Consider the following 27,288-nt stretch of genomic DNA (forward strand, 5'->3'; position numbering starts at 1 on the left):
AAGGCCCGCAGTCTAGTTACAAAATGTCTGAGGTTCCTCGTGCCCACCTCCTATGGACTGCATGAACAGGGTCTGATTCTCCCTGAGGCGGCCGGACCAGAAGAGGCAGAGGTAGGCCAGCAGGGAGTTGAAGCCGAGACCCGCGGCGTTGACGAGGCTGACGGTGGACGGCAGCGGGAAGCAGTACCTCGGCCGTACGTGCACCAGGCGCCGGAACAGGCCGCCCTGCATGCGCAGGCACAGCACCGGCTGTCCGACCTGAGCAGAAGCACGAGCATACCGCGCACGTTCCAGCGTGCTGCCGGAAACATTCACCACCAATGCTTCTGTCTACAGCTGGCCTACCTCAAAATTGGTGACTGCACATCCCACACGCCTCACGACCCCAGTACATTCGCTACCCATTATGACTGGGAAATCTGTGCTTCTGATGATTCCCAGGCGCAAGTAGTTGTCTGTGAAATTCATGCCGCAGTAGAAGACCTCCACTTCGATAAGGTCCGCCTTCAGCCTCACTGGTAATGGTGCCTTCTCAAACTGCGAGAAAAGACAGACATAAATACTCTCACAGGAGAGGTTTTGCTCACTTGCTAAGTTCAAGGAAGAAGTGACATCATATTATATTAACTGGAATAAGCCTCATACCGAAACAAAGGGCATACCATCGAATACTACTGGATAACTATCATTGCCAAAATGGAGTCTACAAACTCTTGTTTAGTAAGGATATTATGGACAACATACAGGACGAATCACCTAAAACTACCACAAATATCGCGGAAAGGGAAAGAGCTATTGAAGTGCAGTTTTCACAGAATGGGTTGTCAGACCGGGACTCATTTGCCAACCAACCAGCACATTGGTTGGTTGGTTGATTTGGGGCAGGGGACCAAACAGAGAGGTCATCGGTCCCATCTGATGAGGGAAGGATGGGAAGAAAGTCGGTCGTCCTCTTTCAAAGGAACCATCCCGACATTTGCCTGAATTGATTTGCAGAAATCACGGAAAATGTAAATCAGGATGGGTGGATTCGGGTTTGAAAAGTCGTCCTCCCGAATGCGAGTCCAGTGTGATAACCACTGCAGCACCTCGCTCGATCAAACAACAGATTGTAGTAATAGGCGGTTTTCTTTGCGGCGAGATCTATTTACGAAATTTCAATCAACAACTTTCCCTTCGGAATGCGAAAATATTTTGTTGACACCCACCTACGTAGGGAGAAATGATTATCTTAATAAAATAAATCAGAGCTCAAACGGAAAGATTTCGGTGTTCCTTTTGCCCACGCGCCATTTGAGAGTGGAATGGTAGAGAAGTAGCATGAAAATGGTTCGATGAACACTCTGGCAGGCACTCAAGCGTGACTTGCAGAGTAACCATGTACGTGTAGATGTATATGAACTTTATTATTGTGCAAACATACTGTTTTAAATGGAAAAATGCCTACCGACATTAACAAATCAAAGGTGGAGTAAATTCGAACATCAGTGGTGTTTGTGGCAGGCGTTTAGTGTGAGTCGTTTAGGCGAGATATCGTATTTTGAAAAGTTTCCACATTGACACTTGTGGTAGCACACACTAATGAACAACGCAAGTGCATACACTAGTTATATGGATTCTGACAAGTAACGAGACAGCTGACGATCACAGGTTGTGTTCAAAATGAACACCGGCAGTGGCAACACACGCTTCCAGCATGGTATGGAACGACTGCTGCACACATGCTAGCATTTCAGCGAATGTACCCGAGCAGGCTCCAGTAATCCATCGTTGTAAATCATTACATGTGGTTTTGCACGTCCTTGTAGACAGCGCCTTTTAGATTCCCCCACGGAAAAAGGTCTACAGGCGTGAAATCCGGGGAACGGGCTGGCAAAGGTACAGGTCCACTGCGTCTAATCCAACGATTTGCTAACAATTCGTGAATGTATGCTATAGTCTTTGTGCATTATGGGCTTGACAGCCATATTGTTGGTAACACAGGTTGCTCCTAGTCTGCAGAGGAACGTCTTCTAGCATCCGCGGAAAATGGTCTGCACTTTCCATTTCCGTAAATTTGCGGCGAATGTCTCATGTGACTCGCCGGTATATCTGGAGCTACTTTTATGGCGTATGACACACTACAAATAAGGTCTAAAAATAATTACTTGATAAAGTATTACAGCCTAAGCTGTTAAGGTCTTCTCGTAGCACAGTACAGCATACTTACATTAGTTAATAAGTATACAAATACATCCACTCATACAAGTCACAAGTAGACATTGTAGAAGGTGGAAGGAAGATGTAAGCCTAGGCATATAAATAAATCAGAATACAGCAGCGAACATCCTTTTATGCGATGATGATGCGCTGTATTAGTATTATAAAAGAACCAGAAGACCACCTCAAATGCTCCTTGTTTTAATTAAGTGATGATATCTTAGTTATTGTGTCGATCTATACTCTCTAAAAAAACATACAGTCACTGTAAGACTGTGTGCAATGAATTAACTAAACTTCAGCCGTGTTTACCAATGCAAGACAAAATATTCATGACAAATTCGTCATAATTAACATGAATGCCTCTAGAGACGGAAAAACCGTCACTATGTCAAAGTTATCGTAGACTGTCACGCTCACTATAACGAATCGAGCTCAAATATTTGTACGCTAGCTTAACTCCCGCTGCTTTGCTTGCGTAGACTGTATGGTCGGCAGAAATTTTCTTGTTTTTCTTCAATCGATGTTTTATATTGTTCACAAATTGCAACACCTTCAAAAGTATTCACGCTAATTAAGGCTATGGACACGGTCTTTTCGACACCACTTCTAAACAAAAAGCGATTCTGATAGCTGGAGTCGAAGGTTTTCGTTAACCGTGCCTTTTGCGTTCTTGAGGTGATCTTTCTGTAGAAACTTTCATTCCCTATACCTAACCGAGAGGTGAAATACCAATTTTGATAGATTTAGCTTTAAAAATATTTTAATATAACGAAATATTTTATTAAAAATTTTCATCCCTTAGTTCACCCCCAGGGCTTCCATATTCAGGAATAGTGAAACACATATGCCTTTAATTTCCAACCGAGACACCAAACATCACTTTCAACAGATGTATCTTTAAAAATATTTTCAAAAAACATTTCACCCGCTATTTTACCGCTTTAGTGGTTGAATATACGAGAATGCCGAAACACTTATTTCTTTTATTTCTGACTGATTTCGTAGTTGTACCATGAAAACTGTCTTCATGGCGACGTATTTTCGAAAACCCTCTTATTCCTTATTTCACCCCTAGGAGAGGAATTTCGAACAATTTCTTCCTAAACTACGTCTACATTATGAGGTCAACACCCTCTCCAAATTTCAACTCACTGTCCTTAGTGGTTTAGGATGGGCACTGATGAGAAAGTGAATCACTCTGGTCCTATTTCATCCGCTTAGAAGCAGAATTTTCAGAAAGAGTAAAGCACCCATTTTTTTATTTCCAACTGACAAGCCACTTACCACTTTTCAGAGATTTACTTTTAAAAATGTTTTTCATAATGAAATATTTTATAAGACTTTTCGCCCCCTATTTCACCCCCATGGCGGTTAGATTTACAAAAGCAGTGAAATGCATATTTTTTATTTCTAACACCAAATAAAAAGTTTCATAGGTTTAGCTTCAAAAATGATTGCATAATGAAATATTCCCGCAAAAATTTACTTCGCCTATTTCATCCACATATGGGCTGAATTTCCTTAAACGGTGAAACACGTATTTCTTTATTTCTAATCGAGAGTGCAAATTCAAATTCTAACACATCTAACTTCAAAAATGCTTTCGAAGTGGAGTATTTTCTTAAAAATATTTCATCTCTTATTTCAGCCCATTAGGGATTGAATTTCCAGAAGCACTGAAAGAATTTCTTTTTTGTTTGTAGCTGAGAAGTTAAATACCAGTTTTCGCAGATGTAGCTTTAGAAATACTTTTGTATTTCTTTAATAATTATTTAATTTAAAAAAAATTCATCCACTATTTCAAACCCATGGCGGTTAATTTTCCAAAATCCTATATATTCCTTTATTTGTGATCGAGGAACCAAATAACAATTGTCTTAGGTCTAGCTTCAAGACTGCCTTTATAGCGACATATTCTCAGAAACACTTCATGCCTTACTTCACTCCCTTGGGGGTTTAATATCGAAAATCCTTTCTTAAAGGACACCTATAGTATAAGATCAACATCCTCAACATCCTCTGCAAATTTCAAGTGCCTACCCTTAGTGGTTAGGGCTGGACGATGATGAGTAGGCGACTCAGTCGGTACATTGCTCTTTTATGTGTAGAGATTAGGTATATAACCCAAGCACTTCTGCGACATAGACCGACGTGTATACGGTACCAAATTTACTGAAAGAGTAAGTAAATGGATTTACGATTCAAGGTAACTGCAATGCGACAAGCTTCAGAAAGTAAACGCAGTTTTCCGTCTCCACCTATGACACCTATGACATTCAAACCAATGACACCCATGACATTCAAACCAATGAAAAATAAGGTCCTGTGTTCTGATTCCACAGAATGTAGACTTGTAATGGCGGAAAGTACAGCTCGTATTTCTTTAAGTGTAACAGAAACGCATAGATGACTCATTAATTAAAGTAGTAGACCACATATAATATGTAAGAGGACATACTTGAAAAGGCACTAGAAAACACGTATGATGACAAACGATAACAAGAGATGGTATACATCGTAAATCATGTTTATTTATTAATAACACGAAAATGCGTGACATTTGTACACCCACGTCAAAGAAAATTCTCACACAGCAACAAAATATCATTATAGACCGAAAATGAAAAAATTATTTGAATTCATGAATTTTGAAACAATATTACGTATAAGGGCATGAATGCGAATTTCACGAATATGTAAGACATGAATTCTGGGATCAACGATGTGTACGAGAACGTTCAACTCAGTCACTGTTACAGCGCATTTATTACAGAAATTATAATCCATCAAACAAGAGTAGAGATACATTCAAAGAGGAAAATAGAATGGGCTGCAAATTTTATGACGGGGAGCTTTCTGACGGTTCGATGTTTAAAGTCACTTGAACGTTCTGTTCCCGCTTTGTCTGCTGACACGCAGTGCTGGAGACAGCATAGTACGCCCATAAACATTCAACTAAACTGTTAAATCCCTTGTGACGCAAATTAAAGCGATTTACCACCTACCAACATTTTATCGTCGACTCCGTGCTACGACAACTCGGCATTTTGCACTTTAACAAACGTTTGGTATAGGTGAAAGAAGAGAAAAGTCACAGAAACAAATTCTAGGATCCATTGAGGAATGGACCAAGCAGTTTGGCACTTACACAGTCAGCTACTAAGCCACCATATCACTCACTGTTTAATGTGTTTCAACAGTTCCGGCATACTGCCAAGATGATAAAAACGGTCACATCATTTACAAATTGGGAAAATATTTGTTGTATGTAAAGGATTATTTAACTTGTTCTTTGCCATTATTTTTCAAAGAAATGGCTCTGAGCACTATGGGACTTAACATCGGAGGTCATCAGTCCCCTAGAACCTAGAACTACTTAAACCTAACTAACCTAAGGACATCGCACACATACATGCCCGAGGCAGGGTTCGAACCTGAGACCGTAGCGGTCGCGCGGTTGCAGACTGAAGCGCATAGAACCGCTCGGCCGCAACGGCGGCCATTGTTTTTCCCATGGACGGTCCCGACATCATTCATGAATATACAAAACTACTAAATTTCATTTTCCTCCACCACTGCTCCTATCCTGAAGCTAACTACTTAACAGACAGATCCTACATGCTATTGGCAAAGGAATAATTCTTGGTGATGCTTTTACATAATGTTGTACAACGGTGAGCCTTGTTTCGGGGTACTTCCCAGACTCTCCCCTCTCTAATAAAAGTTTTTTATATTTTGTTATTCCATTTTCAAATCATGGCTTTCACTTTTTTTCTGCAGCAGTCTTTTTCTAAAATTACAAAAACATGCTGCGGAATATTAAGGTTTTTCCAAATGTGAAAACATGTTCCGTCGCACAACATGGTCATATACCTAGGAACAAATATTCGATCGAAATTTAAAAGCATTGCAATAGAGAAAATTTTGTCAATAGTGCATTTAGTAGTTGTCTATCAGTACCGTTATCACTCTACTATGTATGGACAATCAGTAAGTGAAATCAAATCAAGCAGAGTACAATTAAAAACCATTTACAAGTTAAACACATTTCGAAACTAAAATTATTGAAAACTAACACAAATTTCCATTTTTAAGACATGTAAAACTGTTATGTAACTACCGAAACTCTGTTATTTTGCAAAAAATTACATGTTACATAGTAAAAGACCTTCAGTTTCAAGGTCCAAAATGGTGCACAACCTACTATGCATGGCTGAACCATCCACACGTTGTATCACTCGTTTTAAATACGTACAGACTTTTCTTACTATAACATTCTGTGACTGAAGACTGAATAATGTATTTCAAATTGTATTAATATATTGCACAGTGCTTAAAAGTACAGAACACGTAAATTTACTACTTCTACGCGCAACACAGTGTCGTATCTAATAACAACAAAAACCTTAGCAAATATCGGAAACTGGATATGGATGTCTCTAGTGTGCAGTCTTTCATGCGATTCTTAAATCAATCACTAGACCAACGTACCGACCAAAGAACGTAGTGCTTTCCTGTGTACACTGTGCTGTAGGTTTAACACTCTCCTCTACTCTAAGTGAATGCAATTATTCTGAAGTTGTCGCCATAGTTCGAACTATAAGACTATGACAGTATTCTGGCGGGTTTCTTACTGGTCACAAGTATGATTTAAAAAGTATTGTTTTACGAATTTGCAATGTCTTTCATCCAGACACCCCCCCCCCCCCCCCCAATTCTCCAGACAACCACTCTGGATGCCCCATTTAGAAACTCATAACGGTCTACCCACTTCAGTTGCGTATTTCACTGTAGCTAGACCAAGCAACTCTTAATTCAAATACGGAATTTGTATTTCTCTGGCACATAATAATTGATGATAATAAGGCAAACTATAAAATCGGTCAGTGAAGCAAAAACAGGAAAGAATTAATATTTATGATTGGTAACAGTAATGTACAAAAAAATAATATTTTTAATACTCTTTGCAGGTTTTAGAACAAGTTTTAATGCAAAATCAATGTACACGCAGAGCGATTAAGCAGTTGTAACGTTTTAGATTTCTGTTATACACTTCTGGAAATGGAAAAAAGAACACATTGACACCGGTGTGTCAGACCCACCATACTTGCTCCGGACACTGCGAGAGGGCTGTACAAGCAATGATCACACGCACGGCACAGCGGACACACCAGGAACCGCGGTGTTGGCCGTCGAATGGCGCTAGCTGCGCAGCATTTGTGCACCGCCGCCGTCAGTGTCAGCCAGTTTGCCGTGGCATACGGAGCTCCATCGCAGTCTTTAACACTGGTAGCGTGCCGCGACAGCGTGGACGTGAACCGTATGTGCACTTGACGGACTTTGAGCGAGGACGTATAGTGGGCATGCGGGAGGCCGGGTGGACGTACCGCCGAATTGCTCAACACGTGGGGCGTGAGGTCTCCACAGTACATCGATGTTGTCGCCAGTGGTCGGCGGAAGGTGCACTTGCCCGTCGACCTGGGACCGGACCGCAGCGACGCACGGATGCACGCAAAGACCGTAGGATCCTACGCAGTGCCGTATGGGACCGCACCGCCACTTCACAGCAAATTAGGGACACTTTTGCTCCTGGGGTATCGGCGAGGATCATTCGCAACCGTCTCCATGAAGCTGGGCTATGGTCCCGCACACCGTTAGGCCGTCTTCCGCTCACGCCCCAACATCGTGCAGCCCGCCTCCAGTGGTGTCGCGACAGGCGTGAATGGAGGGACGAATGGAGACGTGTCGTCTTCAGCGATGAGAGTCGCTTCTGCCTTGGTGCCAATGATGGTCGTATGCGTGTTTGGCGCCGTGCAGGTGAGCGCCACAATCAGGACTGCATACGACCGAGGCACACAGGGCCAACACCCGGCATCATGGTGTGGGGAGCGGTCTCCTACACTGGCCGTACACCTCTGGTGATCGTCGAGGGGACACTGAATAGTGCACGGTACATCCAAACCGTCTGCGAACCCATCGTTCTACCATTCCTAGACCGGCAAGGGAACTTGCTGTTCCAACAGGACAATGCACGTCCGCATGTATCCCGTGCCACCCAACGTGCTCTAGAAGGTGTAAGTCAACTACCCTGGCCAGCAAGATCTCCGGATCTGTCCCCCATTGAGCATGTTTGGGACAGGATGAAGCGTCGTCTCACGCGGTCTGCACGTCCAGCACGAACGCTGGTCCAACTGAGGCGCCAGGTGGAAATGGCATGGCAAGCCGTTCCACAGGACTACATCCAGCATCTCTACGATCGTCTCCATGGGAGAATAGCAGCCTGCATTGCTGCGAAAGGTGGATATACACTGTACTAGTGCCGACATTGTGCATGCTCTGTTGCCTGTGTCTATGTGCCCGTGGTTCTGTCAGTGTGATCATGTGATGTATCTGACCCCAGGAATGTGTCAATAAAGTTTCCCCTTCCTGGGACGATGAATTCACGATGTTCTTATTTCAATTTCCAGGAGTGTAGTTAACACATGCAACAAAATCTCTTAGATCTTATAACTCTCGTAAAAGGAATTAGACGCGAGAAAAGGTAGCAACAGAAGTATGGAAGAAAAGACAGGCCAGAAGCATCGCAAGTACTTACTAATCCTTCCGATGTACCTAATAACAAGGTACATTGGAAAAGTCTCCTTCCAGAGTACGTGATACGATACAATGGAGAACTGTTAAAAGAAACAACAGAAAAACTAAAATATGGAGGGCCAGAACAAACATTTGTGTTGAGTAGACGCCACATTTCATCAACGTAAATGGCAAATGGCACAATAAATGACAATGAAGATGAATTTGCACAAATATCTCATCATTTCGTTGAAGGTTCTGTCTTTCAAGAGGTGAATCGCAAACTCAGATAATCATAGTGAAAATAAAATAATTCCGGAATCAATTCCAGAGCATTTTATTGAGTTATTCGAAGTGTGGGAAAGAAAGCCATCGGGAGACGACGGTATCCCAGGAAGAAAGAGTGAAGACGGAAGAAAAGTTATTCGAAATGACATAACGAAGCTGCTTACAGAACGTTGTCATGAGAAGACAGATCTCGAAAAGTGATAGAACATCACAAGATGGGTGACAAGGCATAAATGACCCACGAAACATATCTGTCCAGTATTCGCAAGGTACAAACTCTTAAAGTGTTGCCAAATGCATAGAAAAAAAGGTGTTAATCAGGAAAAACAAATAGCTTTAGAAAAGGGTATAGCATAACTGTCCACTTGCAAGTTCTGAATGAAATTATAGAACGAGGAAATTCTGAGTCAATATGAACCACATCATTATTAACTGCACTCGAGAAAGAAGTCATTGATTCAACCAGTACTGAAAGGTACCGATGTCGTTCCATGACTACAGTGTGAAATTAAGAACTGAAGGAGCTAGGCATGGAGATTTCATAATTTAAACAGTTCAAGGCGACCCTATAGGAAGTTTTCTGGTTCTTAAAATGAGAGAAATGAAGGAAGAATATATGTTAGTGTCCAGCAAGTGGACCACCTGCGGCTCTTTTGACACTGCGCTGTCTGTTTCTTGAGCAAATAAACTTCAACAGCGAGTCCAAAGATATTATAGACCAAATATGGAAGTATTCATGGGATACATTCTAAAATAGTGTACACTGAGGTGACAAAAGTCATGGGATAGCAATATGCACATATGTAGATGGCGGTAGTAGAGTGTACACAAGGTATAAAAGAGCAGTGCATTGTTGGAGTTGTCATATCTACTCAGGTGATTCATCATTTTTCCGACGTAGTATAGGCGCACGATGGCAATTAACAGACTTTGAACTCGGAATTGGAACGCAGTGCTCGATGGTCTTTACATAACGACCGTAGGAATAGACATTTGCGTATAGTTGTCAGTGCTAAGAGACAAGCAACACTGCGTGAAATAACCGCCGAAACCAATGCGGGACGTACGACGAACGTATCCGTTAGGACAGTAGGGAGAAATTTTGCGTTAACTGGTTGTGGCAACAGACAATCGACTCGAACGCCTTTGCTAACAGCTCGACGTCGCATAGCCTCTCCTGGGCTCGTGACCACATCGGTTGAACCCTAGACGTCTGGAAAACCGCGACGTGTTTAGGTCCTGATATCAGTTGGTAAGAGCTGGTGGCGCAGACTCCACGGAGCCATGGGCCCAAATGATCAACAAGGCACCGGGCAACATGGTAGCTCCATAATGGTGTGGGGGGTATTTACGTGGAGTGAACTGGGTCCTTTGGTCCAACTGCAGCGACCATTGCTTATGCTTGGCTACTAAGAGGCCATTTGCATCCATTCATGGACTTCGCTTTTGTGGACGACAATACCCCATGCCACTAGGCCATAATTCTTCATCTACATCTACATTTACATTTACAGCCACCAAGCGGTGCATATCGGAGGGCACTATTTCCTCCCTCTGTTGACTCGCAGATCGCGCGAGGGAAAACCAACTGTCTGAACACCTCAGTACGAGCTCCAATTTCACTTATCTTTAAACGGTGATCATTACCCGATGTGAAAGTTTGTGATAATAATATATGCTCTACATCCTCGGCGAAGATCCGATTTTGGAATTTAGTGAGCAGTCGTCTATCTGCAAGTGTGTCCCATTTCACACTTTCTAAGAGATTTGTAACGCTTTCGCAATGTCTAAATGTACCAGTCACTGATCATTTCGCCCTTCTTTGGAGCTTCTCAATATCTTGAATCAAACCCAACTGGTAAGGGTCCCATAGAGACGAACAATACTCTAAGACTGGACGAACTTCAGTATTGTAAGCAATTTCCTTTGCTGAAGGACTGCATTGCTTCAGGATTCTACCACTAAACCTCAATCTAGAGTTGGTCTTACCCGTTACTTTTGTAATCTGATCGTTCCATTTGAGATCATTTCGAATAATCATACCCACATACTTGACGGATGTTACCGCTTCCAAAGACTGGGCATTTATTTTGTACTCGTACATTAATGGAAATTTACGCCTTCTTATACGCAGTAGGTTACACTTGCTAATATCGAGAGATAACTGCCAGTCATTACACCATGCATTCAAATGGTTCAAATGGCTCTGAGCACTATGCGACTTAACTTCTGAGGTCATCAGTCACCTAGAACTTAGAACTAATTAAACTTAACTAACCTAAGGACATCACACATCCTTGCCCAAGGCAGGATTCGAAACTGCGACCATAGCGGTCGCCCGGTTCCAGACTGTAGCGCCTAGAACCGCACGGCAACTCCGGCCGGCACAACACACATTTATTTTCTGCAAATCCTCATTGATTTGTTCACAGCTTTCGTGTGATACTACTTCCCTGTAGACTACAGCATCATCGGGAAACAGTCTAATGCCGCTCTCAATACCATCAACCATATCGTGTATGTATGAGTAAATCGTAAAAAGCAGTGGACTTATTACGCTGCCCTGGGGCACACCTGATGTTACGCTTGTTTCTGTTGAAGTCTTCCCATTCAGGACGACATACTGCTCCCTCTTTGTTAGAAAACTTTCTATCCAACCGCGTATGTCATTGGATAGACCGTACGCGAGAAATTTTTGAAGCAACCGACAGTGCGGGACTGCGCTGAACGTCTTTCGAAAGTCGAGGAATATGGCATCAACCTGCGAGCCGGTATCTAGAGCCTGTTGTATATCATGCGCAACGAGGGCCAGCTGTGTCCTAAAACCGTGCTGGTTTCTGCAGATGAGCTTCTCAGGGTCTAGAAAGTTCATTATCTCCGAACACAAAATATGTTCCATGATTCTTCGGAAACGGTTTGATAAACATCCTAGATAATTCGAGCCAATGATTTCGCCACTCATATCACCTTACATGAAGCCGCTCGAGCATTTGCAGGACATAATCGAGAGGTCACTTCGTGCACAAAATCCTGCACCGGCAATTATTTCTCAATTGTGGACATCTGTAAGGATAGCATGGCCCAAAATTTCTGGATGGTACTTCCAGTGACATGTTGGGTACGTGCCCATCGAATTGCTGCAGTACGCTGAGCAAAAGGATGTCTGACACGATACTAGGAGGTAACCCATGACTTTTTACCTCAGTGTAAAACGAATATATTTGAAAAAAGTGGAGCAAATTAAATAGCAAATTACGGAACAAGTTGACAATTCGCTATATTTAACGAGATTACTTGAAGAAATACAGCATCCAGTAAAAATAATGTGCCCTTCTTGCTGGATTCCTTCAAGTAATTTAATCCATCCTGACGGAGCTGAACCACCATTAATACAGATCAATTAGTATTTGATGCTGTTGTATACAATGGCTGGTTCTACAGGGAAATAAATTAACAGAAGAGTGAAAATGGGCTGAAGTGCTTTTGGTGAATCAGAATGCCCCGCTGTGTTGAAAAGGTGAGTTAACAAACACTGCGTATAACAGTTTTGGCTTGTGAAAGTGAAGCACTGACTTTTACGGCGAAAGACTTTCAAACACTGGGGATTGCTTAGTGATTAACGGAGATAACTAAGATAGATATTGTTAGAACAGGCAGGTAAGAAACAAATGCAGCAAGGAAAAGATTGGAGAGGAGAAAGTACTTACGACCTCAGTAACAAAAAAAATAAAAATAGGAGGGGTACAGAACATACAGGAAGGCGAATGAGTGACTGACAGGCCATAAGGTCTCCTTGGTGGCTCAATATTAGAGAATGTGCAAGAACGGCGAGGTTGCGGCAGGTTAAGACGCGATGAATGGAAATGGAAAATCATCAAAATTTGTGTGATCCATCTTTGAGTTAGATTACTTTTTAGTGAATCTGAACTCACAAATCACGCTGAATTTATTTCGTACGGATCGGAAATGAATTCTGGAGGTGATGCGACTACTTACCTTGACTTTGTCGAAGTCGCCATGTCCACTCAAGGTAACAGACAGTACCGAACGAGTAGCACTCGTTGCCCGTATCTGTGAATAAAAGAAATATCATCGGAAGACAAATTTACAAACACACAAACCCCCTCCCCAGACAAAACACACTCATAAAAGACGCACAAACACACACACACATACACACACACACACACACACACACACACACACACTACACATACATGACCGATGATGATCTTTAACTCCAAAAGCAACAGGTTGAGCCACTAAAGCTGATTTCATGCTGGGGCTCATTTAACCTGCCATTGCGTTAATTGTCTGAACTGTTTCAGTAGACAATATTGTAGTCTACTACTTGTTAGGTTTAGAGAAGCAGGTGTAGAGTTGTTGCTCAAAGTATTGTACATTTATAATACATTATGTTTTTTTTTGGTATATGTGGTGCAGATGTTTTCTTCTATTCAGATTTTTAAATTTCCAGCGTTGAGTGCGTATTTCGTTGAAGTGGTCCAGGCGGAATACCCTGTCGGTATAAAACACTTTTGTCTGAGTATTTTATTGATAAAGGAAACTCACTGAAATCTGATGAACCTCTGTACAGATTTAGCGCACTGAATTTCAACAGTTTTTAAATGAAAAACTCAACTTTAATCCAATGGCAACGTTACAATCAATAACATGAAGTACGGAATACGAATCCTTCTCATTATTATCTTTAAAAAACGTAAAAGAATATTTATATGGCTAGTTCCCAGCCATTTACAGATTTTACCTGGAAAAATTATTAATTACTCCTACTCAAGAATTCCTCTCCGTTATAGAAGTAACTGTTAAGGAGAAATGTCTTTCATCTAAATTTGGAAAAGTTTCCCCTATGAGTGAGATATTTTATTTTCATTGCTAGATTGTCAAAGTTGTATAGCTGCATATTTTACTCCGTTCTGTGCCAAAGTTAAAATGAAGATCAATTTTCTTCTAGTGCTGTACGTTTGAATATCTCTGTTACCATCAAACTCAAATGCTTTGTTAATAACAGATTTCATAAGTGATAAATGTACTGTAGTTAATATTCCCAACTGTCTACAGAAATTGTTGCAAAATGTACGTGTGTGAACCACAGTTATAATACTAATCACTTTTCTTTTGTTTAATGGGTACTTCTTGCCTAAATGTACTCATAGTTACCCCAGAATAGTATCCCACAATACACCGTGAACGAAAACATGAAAAATGACTGACTTCTAATTTCCCAAATTTCGCAATTATTCTCCTATCAGAAATAGGTGAACCTAAACATATTAAAATTCTACTACAGTAAATTGTTGTCCACTTTAAATTTAAACTAGTGTGCACATCTAAGATCTTACTAGTTTCTATCATGTTTACTTCTCCTTTTAAGTATACTAGGTTAATAGGAAGTGGAACATTTTCGACTATTCAAAAATTAGATGAGCTTAGAGTTAGCCTATTTGTGCAAACCAGTCAGTAACCTACACAAATATGTGCACATCTAAGAACTTACTACTTTCTATCATGTTTACTTTTCCTTTTAAGTATACTAGGTTAATAGGAAGTGGGACATTTCCGACTGTTCACAAATTAGATGAGCTTAGAGTTAGCTAATTTGTGCAAACCAGTCAGTAACCTACACAAATATGTGCACATCTAAGAACTTACTGCTTTCTATCATGTTTCCTTTTCCATTTCAGTATGCTAGGTTAATAGGAAGTGGGACATTCCTGACTGTTCAAAAATTAGATAAGCTTAGAGTTAGCCTATTTGTGCAAACCAGTCAGTAACCCACACAAATTCTTCATTTACTATTTTCTCTGCTGATGCTTCTTTGCTCGGCTTGGCAACAGTGTTTGATTCATCAGCAAATAGGGCTAATTCTGCCCCCTCATTCAGATCATTAACATAAAGCAAGAATGGTAGTGTGCGAATGATTGAAGTCTTTGGGTCTCCCATTGTAATTTCTCCACATTCAGGTGAGGTAGCAACCCTATTTTGTGTTACTCCAACAGCCTACGGTAACTTTCTGCGTTTTAGTTTTAAGGAAGGCCTAAGCCAGATATTTGCTAGGCCACATATTCCAGAAAAACTTAAATTCTCTAAATAATATTATGATTAGAGCACTCAAATGCCTGTGATATGTCACAGCAGAACTCAACTGAGGGTATTTGATGGTTTAAAGATTTTATTCTTTGCTCAATAAATGTGTAAATAGCGGATTTAGTAAATGGCACTTTTGAAATTCTTGTGTAGCGCCGGACCACCGGAAAGGTCACGTTCGACAATGTTCCTGGGTGCATCCAACCATCGGAACGTGATCATTGTTGTGATCAAGATGTTATGATGTGGAGCGGCATATGTTGCATGTATGTGTTGACCTCCTTGTGTTTGAACACGGTAGGCTTATCGGGCAACGTTATTGTTTTCACTGAACTCCTCCACTTAGTGCGTCTTTTCAGGGGTGCATTCGGCCCCAACTTAATTTTTAAGGGGGCAATTGTGCCACCGGATTCAACAGCGCTTTTGGAACAAGAGGATAATCAGTGATTGGGTGGCCTGCCAGTTATCCTGATTGAGATCCGACTGGACACGTGTGGATTACGTTGGGGAGACGTATTTCAGCACATCCACGTGCATCAACGACCATCCAGCAACTGCCAGCCTCACTGGTGGAACAATGGAACACAATAACTTCTTACCAACCTTCTGACCAGGAAGGGAGCTCGCTGTGGAGCAAATACAGGGTGTCCGAAAAGACTTTCCCTGATTACATAAATTGATAACTCAGACTAGAGGTAAGATACAAATATTAATCTAGTGTCGACTTTTTTACAACTATCAAAGTTTTTTTCTGTTTTAGGTTCGCAGTACGTAAGTAGTGGATGAGGTGCACTGCCCAAGAAACCATGTTAACCAATCAGGAGAAGGCAGAGTGTGTCCTGTGGTACCGTGAGACACGATCACCAACCACCGTGCAGAGACACTTCCAGACAACATTTGGAAGAAACCCACCTGATGTCAAGAGCATTAAAGCCTGGTATCAGAAGTTCAAGAACACAGGATCGGTTGCTGACCTTCCGAGGTCTGGTTGACCAAGAAACTCAGCAGGCAGGATGGAAGCTGTAAGGCAGTCTTTTCTGCGAACTCCGAAGAAATCGGTGCGCAGCGCCTCACGTGAATTACAGATGCCAAAAAGCTCTCTCTATGCCATTTTACACAAACGTTTATTATTTCGTGCATACGAAGTGCATATCGTTCAGGCCTTGTTGCCCATTGACAGTACACGTCGATATGACTTTGCGGTCGAAATGCTATCACGTATTAGGGACGATGATGGTTATCTCAGACGAATTGCCTTTTCCGACGAAGCGACCTTTTTTTTGTCAGTGGAGTAGTGTATCGCCCCTGGCGAGGTCATGGAGTGCACCAGAGGCAGTCCAAGGGTGAATGTTTGGTGCGCGCTATTGCACGATCAAATTATCGGGCCATTCTTCTTCGCTGAGGCTACCATCACATCTTCATTGTATCTGGACATGTTGCAACTGCATGCTGTTCCTCAGCTGCTTCGGTATCACCCCGATGTCTTGTTTCAGCAAGACGGTGCACAGCCTCATTGGGGTTTGGACGTCCATGCCTATCTCGATATGACCTTTCCTGGGCGATGGATTGGTCGTGATGGGCCAACGCTTTGGCCTCCGCGCTCTGCTGACATAACGCCATTGGACTTCTTTTTATGTGGTTATGTCAAGGACGAGGTCTACCGAACACGTGTACCAGATCTTAAAACCCTGCGGCAACGGATAACCACAGTCGTTGAATCGATCCCTCCAGTGATGTTGGCTAATGTGTGGACGGAAATAGAATTTCGCCTAGGTGTGCTACGTGCTACCAAGAGTGCTCATGTGGAAGTTTACTGATGTGCGAAAAAAACTTGTATAGTTTGTAAACAATTAGACACCAGTTTCATATTTGTATCTTACTTCTAACCTGAGTTATCAGTTTATGTAATCAGGGAAAGACTTTTCGGACACCCTGTATTACCGTCTGCATTGATAAAAGATCCTTTTAAGAACCATGTCCCGCCTTTTGTAATGTCCAGTGGACCATCATGAATCACAGTGACGTAAGTGTAATTTGTCACATTGAATAAAAGTGTCATTGCTGTTCGTCTCATTCCGTATTTTGTTAAGTTACCTTCTGTGCTATAATGTAGCAGTTCTTTCTACGTATGGTCCAAGTGAGCCGTGGTGAGCTGGCACCCATGTTATTTTGTTCCTATATCGTTGAGATCCATTGAGGTTGAGCTAAACTACCTTTGCTTTTCGCGTGTCTTACGTTCCCGGCAACCTTCGAGATCACGTGACATTTCACAGGGAGACGAGTGTCAACGGCTGCCGAACGAGCTTGATGACCTTTATATGTTGTGATGTGAAATCGGTCGGGCGTTTTGGCGACGTAGGCAGCTTAGAGATACAAGTTTTGTGACTTCGCTGGGAACAAAATTTGAAGTGAAGCGGTGAAGCTGTGGAACCCGCTCCTTCGTATTGTGTACGTGATAAGAAGTACGTGGTCGTAATTATGTTTTGTTGACCGACACACTGAGAGGCACTTAAATTTTATTATAATGGTGAGACTTCACAGTCGTAATTTAAGATGATGTGGAAGAGTACAGTTGGACTAGTTAAATGGTGGTCGTTATTTGAAAGTTTTCTGAGAAGTTTTACTAGTGCTCTGTGTTTCTTGTAATCAAATGATTTTATGTTGGCGTTTACAAAGTCTGCATGCTATTAATATAGTTGTTCATGTGTAAAATCCTTAAGGTCAAAGTTGCGAATTTGTCAGTAGTGTAACGCCTTCCTTTATACGCTTACCCATATATCGAGTCAAAGGTTCTGCCGAGTGTTTCTCTTTTTCAGAGTTACTGGAATGTCTTTATGATTCGCGCAAAAACCTTTGATTGCGCCAGCGCCTTGTCAAGGAGTGAAATGTCATCCAAGGTCTGGGCCTGGCAGTGTTTAAGAACCTGGCCACCACCGGGAGTTGATCACATACCGCCTTCCAAAGATTAGCATTTATCTTCCTTCCGCCAAGGTGTGTTAAGCTAGTAGATATATAAATATATATAGTATGTTACTTGTTCTTATATGAACCTGTTCCCTTAAACATTAGCGACTGGCAACTGGCTAAACTTTAAATTCCATAGCATCTCCTGAGTTCCTTGCACAGCTCTTTCTAGTAGCCGTTAATTAACACGTCTGAGCACGTTAACACTCATTTTTAAAGATCAGTGTTTCTGTTGTAGATTTTTATATAAGTGGTTGTATCATGTTATGTAATTGGATCTTAACTTGTCATTAGTGTTGAAGTGTCATTAAGTCACCCTTTATTGGTAACTGTTTTCATATGTATTTTGAGGGAAATCCTATATGAACTTTGCCAGTAATTCTGTTTCTTTAATAAGGGAAAATAAAGCGAGGGTGTTAGTGCCCTGCAACATTAAGTTTGTAATTGAGCTTTTAACAAGTGCTTCTTTAACGGAGTGAAATAGTAAGTTCATAAGGGTATTTTAGTGAAGCATGTTAAGTGTGGCCATCCTAATGTAGTAACCGGTTTTAAGGAGGTTGATAAAGTGGCTATATGAAGTAACTGATAATTGATGTCATGAAGGTTTCTATAAATCCCTGGCACATTAAGTTTGTTATAACTTTCTTTTAAGGGATTGTTTATTTGAGTACGGAGTACGTTGGATTTCTAACCGTATTTGCTAGGCTTTATCTAGTGGCTCGTCCACAATTTGTAATATTCAAATTGCTTAAAAGGCGTAAATTCAATAAAAGTCTTAATTATTAATTGTAACTACCAACCATGATTCCATCCCGCTTCCACTTTTATGGTATCTAAGATATGGTGGGTAAAAGTGGCACGAAAAGGGAACCACTTATCACCAAGGTTCATCCAGCTATGTTACTTGGCAGTGACACATCATAGGGAAGTTTTTCTCGATCTTACGTTTTGCACACCAGTGTTTTACTTTGTAGTTAAGCTTCTCTTTTTCTATTAATACTAACACCTAGGAGCAAAAGAAATTTATACACGTGACCAATATCGTGTAGGGCCCCCGCGAGCACGCAGAAGTGCCGCAACGTGACGTGGCATGGAATCGACAAAAGTCTGAAGTAGTGCTGGAAGAAGGTGATACCATGAATCCTGCAGCACTGTCCATAAATCCGTAGGAATACGAGGGGATGGAGACCTCTTCTGAACAGCACGTTGCAGGTCATTCCAGATTGGCTCAATAATAATCATGTCTACGGAGTTTGGTGGCCATCGGAAGTGTTTAAGCTCAGATGAGTGTTCCTGGAGCCACTCTGTAGCAATTCTGGACCTGTGGAATGTCGCATTGTCCTGTTGGAAATACGCAAGTCTGTCCGGATGCCCAATTGACATGAATGGATCCAGGTGATCAGACAGAATCCTTACGTATTTGTCACCTGTCAAAGTCGTATCTAGACGCATCATCGGTCCCACATCACTCCAACTGAACATGCCCCCCACCACTGCAGAGCCGCACCAGCTTGAAGAGTCCCCTGCTGACATGGAGGGTCCATGGATTAATGAGGATGTCTCCATACTCGTATACATCCAGCCGCTCGACACAATTTGAAACGAGACTCATCCGACCAGGCAAAGTGTTCCCAGTCATCACCAGCCCAACGTCGGTGTTGGCGGACCCAGGCGGGGGGTAAAGCTTTCTGTCGTGCAGTCATCACGGGTACACGAGTGGGCCTTCGGCTGCGAAAGCTCATATCGATGATGTTTCGTTGAATGGTTCGTAATCTGACTCTACCTTATGGCCGAGCATTGAAATCTGCAGCAATTTGTGTAAGGGTTGGACTTCAGTCTTCGTTGGTCCCGTTCCTGTAGGATCTTTTTCCGGCCGCAGCGATACTGAAGATTTGAAGTTTAACCGGATTCCTGATATTCACTGTTCACCCGTGAGCTGATTCTACGGGAAAATCCCCACTTCATCGCTACCACGGAGATGTTGCGTCCCTTCGTTCGTGCGCCGACTGTAACACCACGTTCACACACACATAAATCCCGATAACCTGCCACTGCGGCAGTAGTAACCGATCTAGCAACTGCGCCAGACACTTGTCTTATAAAGGTGTTGCCGACGGGCCGCGGTGGTCTAGCGGTTCAGGCGCTCAGTCCGGAACCGCGCGAGTGCTAGGGTCGCAGGTTCGAATCTTGCCTCGGGCATGGATGTGTGTGATGTTCTTAGGTTAGTTAGGTTTAAGTAGTTCTAAGTTCTAGGGGACTGATGACCTCAGAAGTTAAGTCGCATAGTGCTCAGAGCCATTTTTGAACCACGTAGGTCACGTAGGAATTTGCCGTTTGGCGCTCCTACAATTCTTTTTTAGTGCTCAGAGCCATTTGAACCATTTTGTTGCCGACGGCAGCGCCGTATTCTGCCTGTTTATATATCTCTTCATTTGAATACTCATACCTGTACCAGTTTCTTTGGCGCTTCAGGGTATGTACAATGTGTCACTTAGCTATACAAACTTCAAGGGGTCTATCGCATGTCTTGAGGAACAAACTGCGGCTATCGGCCCATGTGTGGAATTCTCATTCGATTACGCTACGCAGCGTCGGAGTTCCAGTGTGCAACGGCTGCCGCTTGGACACCTCTGGAGCAGAAAACGTGAGTTAGTGGGTTGACCATGTTTTGATAATCGTGTACGCGTTAGACGCTATCTGACGTCAGGAACGCTGTCTGGCTCACTGCGATGAGCCCCGCCACGGGTTCGTCAATATACAAACCCGCCGTTGCTGCGAAAGGAGCGGTAGGCGCCGGCCCCTGTACTTCGTTGCATTGTAGCACCGTTTGATGAAGTTTCCGGACCTAGCGGCCTATCCTCAGTTTGTTCCTCGACACAACCTCTACAGCACCTGTAAGTCTGTTACTATCGTTTTCTAAAACGCTGTGTATACAGTAAGGTGAGAAAAGTCATGGCCTAGCGAAATACACATACACAAAAGGCGGTAGTATCGCGTACACAAGGTGAGAAAAGGCACTGCACTGGCGAAGCCGCCATTGGATGGTGGTGGTTAGTGTTTAACGTCCCGTCGACAACGAGGTCATTAGAGACGGAGCACAAGCTCGGGTTAAGGAAGGATTGGGAAGGAAATCGGAGGTGCCCTTTTAAAGGAACCATCCCGGCATTTGCCTGAAACGATTTAGGGAAATCACGGAAAACCTAAATCAGCATGGCCGGAGACGGGATTGAACCGTCGTCCTCCCGAATGCGAGTCCAGTGTGCTCACCACTGCGCCACCTCGGTCGGTCCGCCATTGGCATTGAGAGATTCATGTGAAAAGATTTCCGACCTGATTATGGCCACAAGATGGAAATTAACAGACTTTGGACGCGGAGTGGTAGTTGGAGCTAGACGCATGGGAAATTCCAGTTGGGAAACCTTTAGGGAATTCAATATTCCGGGATCCCCAATGTCAAGAGTGTACCAAGGATAGCAAATGTCAGGCATTACCTGTCGCCACGGACAACGCTGTTGCCAACAGCCTTCACTTAACGACCCAGAAAGAGGCGATTGCTTGGAGTTGTCAGTTCTAAGAGACAAGCAACACTGCGTGAAATAATGGCAGAAATAAGTGTGGGTGCCATGACGTACGTGTCCGCTAAGACAGTACAGTGAAATTTGGTGTTGATGGCCTATGGCGGCAGATGACTGATGCGAATGCCTTCGCTAACAGCACGACATAGCCTGCAGCGCCTCTCCTGGACTCGTGACCATGTCGGTTGTATCCTAGACGACTGGAAAATCTGGCGTGGTCAGATGAGTTCCGACTTCAGTTGGTAGTAGCGTTCGAGTGTGGCGCAGACTCCACGAAGCCAAGGACTCAAGACAATGTGCAAGCTGGTGGTGGCTCCATATTGGTGTTTTTTTACAGGGATCATTGACTGAAAGAGGTTATGTCTGGCTAGTTGGAGATCATTTTCAGCCATTCATGGACTTCCTGTTCCCAATCTACGATGAAATTTTTATGGATAATAATGCGCTACAATTATTCAAGATTGGCTTGAAGAAGATCCTGGACAATTCGAGCGAATGATATGGCCACCCAGAGCGCCCCACATTATATCCATCGAACATTTATTGGACATAATCGAGTGGTCTATTCGTGCACAAAATGCTGCACTGGCAATTCTCTCGCAATGATGGACCACTATAGAGGGAGCGTAGCTCATTGTTTCTGCACGGGACTCCAACAACTCGTTGAATCGTTGCCACGTCGAGTTACTGCACTACGTCACACAAAAGGATTTACTACAGGATATTAGAACGTATCCCATAGCTTTTGTCACCTGAGTATACTGCCATTAAGCAAACAGCGCGTCGTAGGTACATTGACCTTGCTGGTGCCATGTTCCCTGACTTCTGGAAGGAATTCGATACAGTTCTGCACTGCTGTTTAGCGAACAAAATATGAGATTCTCAGCCGTCGTACATAATTTGCGATAAGGTTCAGGACTTTGTTGCAGATATAATTCAACACATGGCTGTTAACGGAATAAGAATAACTTATGTAACGGTACTGAATGTTGTAATTCCGGTTAGGCTGTACCAAAAATCTTTGTCTATATATCACGGCTGCAGTTTCAACATACTGCCACCGTCAGGTGATATAGGGCAATGGTAAACACTCAACAACATGAAGTTGTCAGGTACGGCTGCATGGCACCGTACATTGTAAAATCATTGCCCCATGTCACATGACAATAGCAAATCGTCGAAATTGCAATCGTGATATGAGATAGCCATTACTGTTCGATTACACTGCAGGCAACACATCGCTGGAAACGGTAAAACATGTAGGAGTAAGAATCCGGAGTGTCCTGAAGAGGAAGTGTGGTAAGTTCCTATGGGACCAAACTGCACAGGTCATCGGTCCCTAGGCTTACACACTACTTGAACTAACTTACTAACTTACTTTATGGACAACACACACACCCAAGGGAGGACTCGAACCTCTGAGAGGGGGGCCGCGCGAACCGTTGCAAGGAGCCTGAGACCTCACGGCTACCCCGCGCAGTGTCCTCAAGTGGATCAAAAATGGTTGAAATGGCTCTGAGCACTATGGGATTTAACATCTGAGGTCATCAGTGCCCTAGAACGTAGAACTACGTAAACCTAACTAACCTAAGGACATCACGCACATCCATTCCGAGGCAGGATTCGAACCTGCGACCGTAGCGGTCTCGCAGTTCCAGACTGAAGCGCCAAGGACTGCTCGGACACAGCTGCAGGTCTTGAAGGGGATCGGCCACATAAGACAAATAGTAGAAAAAGTAGACTACAGCGTGAAATCCATAGGAGAATCTTAAGGGAAGTATATCATCAACGAAAGTAGTGGCTTACATTACACTCTTTTGACCTATTCTTGAGTATTGTCCATAAGTTTAGATTCGTAACAAGTAAGATTCACACAAGAGACAGAGAAGATTCAATGAAGAACCGGGTGCCTCGTCATTGGATCGTTGACCTCGGTGCGAGAGCTTCACGGACATGCTGAATAGCCTCTAGTGACAGGCGCATAAGGAAGGCGTTGTGCATCATGGAAAAGCTCACTGTTGAAATTTCGAGTGCGTACGGCTCAAGAAGAGTCGAACAGCATATTTCCTCCCACAAACTGTGAGATCGGCCGTGTACGTGCCGCTCCAGAGGCAGCCCAGTAAGATAATTCCAGGCTGGTCTCCAGTGGACACCGAGTTCGCTCTTTATTCTCCCTTATTCGCCGCAATACTGAGGGGTGGAGTCGTAAAATTAAGAAAATAGAGGTCACCACAAGTGGCCACGCCCACAAAATAAAATGGTATCATTCCGCGCCTCTATATAAGTCGGCACCGGCAGGTATCCGACAGAAGGCACGGAAAACGTACTACAAAATGAGGTGCCTGTCACTGACGCAAGCGCCATACTGCTCAGTTATTATAGTTCCTTCTAAATTACTTTAGGATTGACAGTGGAACCGTGGAACAGAACAGCGCATCCCATATTGAGCTCGTACGCAATCTTACATTTTATTCAAATTCCTGAAATGGTAAACTGTACGACGTGCAAAGAACGAGCTATCCTCAGCTTGTTCTGGAAGGGTTATACTATGTTTTGATTTTAGTTTCATCGGCGGTAACAGATTATGAGAGGCAGTCAAATGGAAACCGAACACCCGCCACTGTGGGACTATGGAATATTTCCATTCGAAAGTTAACACCACACGCGTTAAGACACTTGTCCCACTGATAGACGAGACGGTCAGTTCCTGTTTCGCAGAAGGCGGTCGGCCGCTGACGGATCCGCGACCGCACCCAGTCTTGCACTTCTTCGACCATCTCAAACCGCCGTCCACAAATGTCTTTCATCAGGTCACCAAACACGTGAATATCACATGGTGAAAGATGCGGGCTGTACAGAAGGTGTTGCAGTGTTTCCCAAACAAATCGCTGAAGCGTAGCCTTCACCCGAGTGGCAGTGTGGGTGCAAGTGTTATTGTACAACAGGATGATTCCACCCGGCAGCATTGCGACAGCTGAGGGCAAACGCCAAAGCCAACAGGGGAAACATCGCACATCTCCACAGCCACAGAAATCCAAAGCTATTCACACAAGTTCTGGTAAACTCATGATGAGCTCCTTCTTCGACTGCAGGAGCCCTAGAGTTCCTCGAGCGTAGAACCGTAATCAACATCCAGCGCTATGAACACACTTTGCAGAACCTGCGGTGCGCCATAAAGTCAAAACACCCAGGAACCCTGTCAAACGGAATCATCCTACTTCACGATAACGCCAGCCCCCACATTGCCAATCGGACGAAGGCTTCGCTTCAGCGGTTTGGTTGGGAAACACTGCAACGTCCTCTGTACAACCTGGATTTTTCACTGTGTGGTTTTCAAATCTCTGGAAACCTGAAGAGACATGCGTGGACGTCGGTTTCAGACGGACAAGGAACTACTAGAGTGGCCGCGGTTGTGGATCAGTCAGCGGCCGCTTGCGTTCTATGAAACAGCAATTGAACTTCTCCCACTCGGATAAATGTCTCTTAACACGTGCGGTGATTACTTTTTAATGAAACCATTCCATGGTCTCGTTGTGGCCGGTGTTCGGTTTTCATCTCAATGTCCCTTCTATTAAAACGATATATGAGCTGATTAAAAAACTGTTTTTTCTGACGATACTATTGAATGTTCTACGTTTGAAAATATTTTTTGTTACTGAAAATATGTGAACACATTATGCAAAGGAAATCTGAAAAGTAAATTATATATTCATCTTTTCCGAAACGGAAATCTGTCGGGGATGTATAACGCGAAATAATTTGACGTACGCAATGGTCCTCTCGAACGCAACATAATTTAGATAAGATGTCTGTATGGTGGGAAAAGTGGCAATTGACGATGAATAGGGAATAGTGTGAAGTTATTCACATGAGTACTAAAAGAAATCAACTAAATTCCGATTATGCGATAAGTCACACAAATCTGAAGGCTGTAAATTCAACTAAATACTTAGGGATTACAATTACAAAGAACCTAAATTGGAACAATTACATAGATAATATTGTGGTAGAGCAAACCAAAGACTGCGATTCATTGGTAGAACACTTACAAGATGCATGAGGTCTACTAAAGAGACTGCTTACACCACGCCTGTCCGCCCTATTCTGGAGTATTGCTGTGCGGTGTGGGATCCGCATCAGATGGGTCTGACGGATGACATCGAAAAAGTACAAGGAAGGGCAGCTCGTTTTGTATTATAGCGAAATAGGGGAGAGAGTGTCACAGATATGATTCGTGAATTGGAGAGGCAATCATTAAAACGAAGGCTTTTTCGTTGCGACGGGATCTTCTCATGAAATTTAAATCACCAATTTTCTCCTCCGATTGGGAAAACATTGTGTTGCACCCACCTACATAGGGAGAAGCGATCGTCAGGATAAAATAAGAGAAACCAGGGCTCGCACAGAAAAAATTAAATGCTCGTTTTTCCCGCATGCCGTTCGAGAGTGGAATGGTAAAGAGACAGCTTGAAGGTGGTTCATTGAACCCTCTGCCAAGCACCTTATATTGTGAATAGCAGAGTAATCACGTAGATGTAGATGTAGAAGTACCAATCGACCTCCCATACGGTTTCGTTACGACGGACGTATCGACAGGTTTGTTTTGAACCTGTTTTTAAATTTTCTGATGCGTCTAATTATTCTTATCATAACAAAAAAGGATTATTCCTGCTTATCACTGTGGGAATACGCATCTTAAACAGGCTACTGTCGGGAGAAAGTACAATAGCAATACAAAAAAAGCAAGGCATCTGTATTGCAATACTTATATTGTTAAAAAAATGGCTCTGAGCACTATGGGACTCAACTGCTGTGGTCATCAGTCCCCTAGAACTTAGAACTAATTAAACCTAACTAACCTAAGGACATCACACACATCCATGCCCGAGGCAGGATTCGAACCTGCGACCGTAGTAGTCGCACGGTTCCGGACTGCGGGCCTAGAACCGCGAGACCACCGCGGCCGGCCACTTATATTGTTAGTAGTAATGTTGATTTTGTGTGATTCAGACTGAATTCATGAGATGAACTTCATCTGCAATTAGCTGCTGATAAGTCATTTTTATTAAAACTTCATATACTACAACCATGTAATTCGACGTTTTGCATTCCGTTTGTATTGATAACACCAAGTCTCGTCATCAACGAAGATTTTTTCCATAAAGGAATTGTCCTCGTCTAGTATTTCAAAAGCAGCACGGGTCAACGCGTCGTTGTTGTTCTTGAGCAGTAATGGCGTCCAGGATAAACTTTGCACACTATTTTCTTATCTTCAAAACATGCTGGAGGATTTGCTGCAGACTTGATTTAGAAGTGTTCCTTTTTGATTTGTGACACAGAAACTTTGACACGCTACTGTCGCATTTACACTATTTAACACTGGCTGCTCAAAATGACCGGTCAGATACACATTTTACAGTTGTTAGTGAAACGGTCACCGTAATTATTCAAACTGCCGCCGTAATTACTGCGCTGTCGTCGCTGATACGCTATAAATAAAATCCGTCAGAACTTTTTGGACGCCCGGTGTAGAATTATCTTAATCCAGCAAGACCGGTTTTATCCTCTAATACTAATT

The 27,288-nt window shown here is 43.0% G+C and overlaps 1 protein-coding gene across 1 annotated transcript in view; it reads right to left on the minus strand.

Moving 5' to 3' along the window:
* The window catches only part of LOC126267996 (synaptic vesicle membrane protein VAT-1 homolog), a 72,389-nt gene that overhangs the window by 36,919 nt on the left and 8,182 nt on the right, over positions 1–27,288 (minus strand). The window contains exons 3-5 of the mRNA XM_049973359.1: positions 13,060–13,134; positions 346–537; positions 48–258 (exon numbers count right to left, since the gene is read on the minus strand). Coding sequence (XP_049829316.1) covers positions 48–258; positions 346–537; positions 13,060–13,134 — 478 coding nt within the window. The remainder of the gene's footprint in view (positions 1–47; positions 259–345; positions 538–13,059; positions 13,135–27,288) is intronic.

Source organism: Schistocerca gregaria, chromosome 4 (genome assembly GCF_023897955.1).
Source record: "Schistocerca gregaria isolate iqSchGreg1 chromosome 4, iqSchGreg1.2, whole genome shotgun sequence".
NCBI classification, from domain to species: domain Eukaryota; kingdom Metazoa; phylum Arthropoda; class Insecta; order Orthoptera; family Acrididae; genus Schistocerca; species Schistocerca gregaria.